This window comes from Cynara cardunculus (assembly GCF_001531365.2).
Source record: "Cynara cardunculus var. scolymus isolate 2C chromosome LG 5, CcrdV1, whole genome shotgun sequence".
In the NCBI taxonomy this organism is placed as follows: Eukaryota; Viridiplantae; Streptophyta; class Magnoliopsida; order Asterales; family Asteraceae; genus Cynara; species Cynara cardunculus.
This window is the reverse complement of record NC_037532.1, coordinates 22289781-22293899: the sequence shown is the minus strand read 5'-3', so window position 1 is coordinate 22293899 and position 4119 is coordinate 22289781. Positions and strand designations below refer to the sequence as shown.

The following is a 4119-nucleotide window of genomic DNA, read 5'->3' as shown; positions in this document are numbered from 1 at the left end:
ATATAATTATAGATATGTATAAAGTAATAATAATAAAATATATTATATTTTGACTGATTTTGTTCTTTTATTTTTTTTAATTATGATTCAAATTTAAAAGAATTTCACATCCCCTCCCTTTCAAAGGATAAGAATGAGTAAAAAAAAACGTAGTACATGGCATCACAATGACAATTATCAGTTTTGTAGTACCCCAATTTTTTAGCCATGATGGGTACTCATTACTTTCCTAAACCAACGGGTATTAACCGCTAAACCACCCACTCATCATCCTTCTCCAATATTTTCTCTCATTAATTGACCCTAAAATTGTCCCTTCCTGTTCATCCTAAAACCGATTCCTCATCACCATTGTTCATCCTAGTCCTAAGCCTTCTACTGCTTGATTCGACCCAACCATGGCTCGTGTGATTCGAGACCCCATCGATGAAAAAGCTAATGTTCAAAGAAGCATTCATAGAAGGGCTGTTGTGACTGCTCCCAAAAACAAAGAGGAACCTCCGGTTGTGGACCTTGTCATCGACAGCCCACCACCACAGTCAAAGAAATGCTTCAACTACCAATTGAGATCCCTACCTCTTCATCAATCGACCCTGTTCCAGAAGCAGTCAAAGCAGGTTCAACCATCAAAGACTCAAATCAAGCAATCGATATCCCCATCATCACACCACAATCTGTCAAAGAGGTACTTTCTAACCCCTAATGTTTGGGTGGAGGATTATGACTCCTCCGATTCAGAGGAAGAGGAAGAGGATGATGCTACCAAGCATATAGACCCTAAGAAACTCTCTTTTTCTCTCGTGGGATTTTGCATCCAACAAGGCCTCTCTCCAAGCCGTGATTGGAATCAAGGCCTCAAAATGACGATTTTTAGGTTGTTGACAAAATCTTAGACCACATAGGGATTAACTATCACAAGGTGATGGTTGGGGAAGGAACATCCAACAGTGAGGTTGTTGTGCCACCACCATGCCTAGATCACACCCCCTCAACCACCCTCTAAGAAGAGGAAATTTTTGGGTACGAAATTTGAACATAAGAGCATTCACACTGAGGGACCAACCTTGAAGAAATTCAAACATGCCTCACCCACCACCATAAGGTCAAAGACTAAGGCCAAGAAACCTCCCACCAGAAAATCATCAAGGAAGGCACAACCAGTAGCTGCAGCATCAGAACAGCACCCTGGTGCCAGTTCCTCCACACCAACAGTAACCCCTAAGCCCACATTTCCTAATAAGGGGTTTAATTCTATGAAATCCAAGGAGGCATATTCCAGCTTCAAGACAAAGATGGCCCTTCCTCGCAAAGGGTTTGATACAAGAAGCATCTCTATGTTCCCTTTCATCAAAGAGGTAATAGACACACATGGTTGGCATGCTTTTTATGACGTACAAACTTCCTACAACTTAAGTCTAGTAAGAGAATCTTATGATGAGACCTATGTAAGTACTTCCAGCATGCTCAAAGTTAGAGATGTTAGAGTGTCTATCTCTTATGAGGCCATAAACACTATGTTAGGCCTCCCCACCTACACAAATTTTGAGTATAAAACTCTGTCCCATACATCTAATGAGGCTAAGCTCAAAGAAATATATGAGTTCCTTGCTAAACCTGGAACTACATGGGAGCATCATACTAATTTTATGCTCAAAACCTCTAAAGGCTCAAAGTTGACCCCCAATGCCGATGTTTGGGTCAATTTTATGAGGCACTCATTGAACCCTACAATACATGATAGTTTCATAAATGTGGAGAGGATGATCTTTTTATACTGTATCATGAAAGGGAAAACCATCAATATAAGAGATGTTGTACATAAGGCAATTGTGTATTGTGCCAAAAGATCTCAGGGAAACTCTACCTCCCTGGACTGATTAACAAAATTTTGCTACATGTTGGAGTCCCATTTTATTAGGAGGACTTGGTGGTGAAAGAAGGTGAGGATAAGTACTTCATTGACATGAAGGTTGTCTATGGACTTAAAAGGTAGGAAAGAAAAAGGGGTAGGATCTATTGACTTGATGACCATGGTTCAAGATTTGCTGACTCAAAACAGTAATCTCATGGACAACTTGTTGATGCAGAAGAGTGAGCCAGAAGAGTGATGTTGCAGCATTAGACACCACATCAGTAGCACATGCTATGCAGCCTACTCCTTTGAAGTAGGACCAGTTTAAATCATTTTCTTTTAGTCTCCATATTTTCATTCTGGAGTCTGGGATAGTTTTACATTTTTAGATTTCTTTTGCAAGATTGCATGTTCAATGATTGTTGCCTTTGATTTTTTAGCCCAAATAATTCTAAGGTTTAGATCTATTCACCTAGTAATTATGTTCTGCTAGAACTAGAAACAATCTTTTTAGGACACAACTTGACTCACACACTACACACATGAGGGGAATGATATATTCCTTTCTTTTTGTCTCATAAATAGCCATTTGTACCCTCTATCTATATATACTACATACCCCATATAGCCAATTAGGACATTGTCAAAATTCAAGTTTGAGGGAGGGTTGTCCACTAAGGCCAAAACATCAAAGAAAAAGAGTAAAACTCTAAAAAAGATGCCTTAGTTGGGATATGGTTAAAAACACTAAAAAGGTCCCATAGGGGCAAAGTGCATGCTTTCAACAAAAGGAGCACAAAGTGCCAAAATTTGAAAAAAAAAATCAATGTTGAAGCATATGAAAAAAAGAGGTTATGTGAGAAAAGAAAAAGCCAAAGAGAGTAACCCTATAAAAGCCCTATTGATCCTAAATGAAATGTTGTTGAGTTTAACAAATAAAAGATTGGTACTAACATATGGTTCATCCATATAATTAGGCTATGAATGGTTCACTAAATATTTATGAAAGGCTATGAAGTTCATGTTAGTATGCTTTGCAATATGTGTGCACTTAATGCTATAATCGTGTATACTTTTTATCCAAATAGAGTCATTTTCTTTTTATATTTTAGTTTCTTGGGTACAAGCAAGACTTTAAGTTTGAGGGTGAGATATACATTGACTATTTAAGCTATAAAACACTTATTTCTTTACTTTTAGGTGGTTTGTTTGCCTTTTATCCCAACTTTGAGTCACTTTTATTATATTATTTTCCATTTGTTTATCCACGAAACTAAATTAAGTGATTTGCTCATCATTACAAAATTAGGATGGCTAATTCTTTACATGTATCCCTACTATTTCCGTGCGGTAGCATTCATTTAGTATTGGTCTTTGTAGTGCGGCTTTTTGGACAAGATTTCTGGATTCAGCTGCTCTGCATGGATAAGGAAATTTTTTTGGATAACTCTTGGGCAAAGATTGATGATTTACAAGAAGATTTTAGAGAAAAGTACTTAGTGTACTTGTTATGATTGTTCCTTTTATACTTTTGTACTTTTGTATTTTTTGTCTACTTTTTGGGAATCTTATCTTCTCTTAGATTTTGTCTTTTTTTCCTCTATTCTAGTACAAATAGAAGCATTTGGAGCTCATTTTGATCATCCTTCATCAGATTTACATGACTTTGTACTTAAATTCTAGTTAATTCAAGTACTTCTTTTATATTCTTACACTTTACATTAAATTGCTACAACATTGCATCTTGTCTTTACTTTATTTACTTTTCTTGTCATTTACTTTCTATTATTTACATTTAGTCATTTACTTTCTGTTATTTACTTTTCTTGTCATTTACTTTCCGTACTGAGTAACTAATTCCATTAACTCAGATGTGAGACAACGAGTGAGATTTTAAACCAAAGAAAAGTGGAATGTTTTTTTCGAAATAATAACGTTCCACTATTTCATTCAAGTTTTATAAAATCAATGACAATTCTTGACAAGTTGATCACTGTGAATCCCAAATATCAATGAAATCAGATAAATCTTCAAGAACCCAATTGAGAGAAGAGAGAGATTTTCACCAAGCTTTGAATGTATATTTCTTGAGAGAGAATTACAAAATGATTAACAATAACTAATTACAATTAAGCTACAAAACACCATTTATACTAAGAAAGTAATATAGCTAACTATTACAAAATGAGAGAAAAACTTGAATACAACATATTAGCATAATATTGAACCCAACAATCTCCCCCTTTGGATTCAAGTTCGAGACATTG

General features: G+C 35.8%; 1 protein-coding gene across 1 annotated transcript; it reads left to right on the top strand.

The window, feature by feature from the left end:
• Window positions 1-275: 275 nt before the first annotated feature.
• On the top strand, window positions 276-3578 carry LOC112513690. The gene is made up of 2 exons (XM_025120029.1): window positions 276-685; window positions 3233-3578. Exons 1-2 carry the CDS (start codon window positions 399-401, stop codon window positions 3279-3281), a joined length of 336 nt encoding a protein of 111 aa, XP_024975797.1. The 5' UTR covers window positions 276-398; the 3' UTR covers window positions 3282-3578.
• Window positions 3579-4119: the final 541 nt, after the last annotated feature.

Bases quoted from the DNA above. Each gene is read 5' to 3' on its own strand.
- LOC112513690 (XM_025120029.1), top strand. From the start codon at position 399: ATGGCTCGTGTGATTCGAGACCCCATCGATGAAAAAGCTAATGTTCAA. The intron at 686-3,232 runs GTACTTTCTAAC...TGGTCTTTGTAG, and splicing joins CACCACAATCTGTCAAAGAG to TGCGGCTTTTTGGACAAGAT.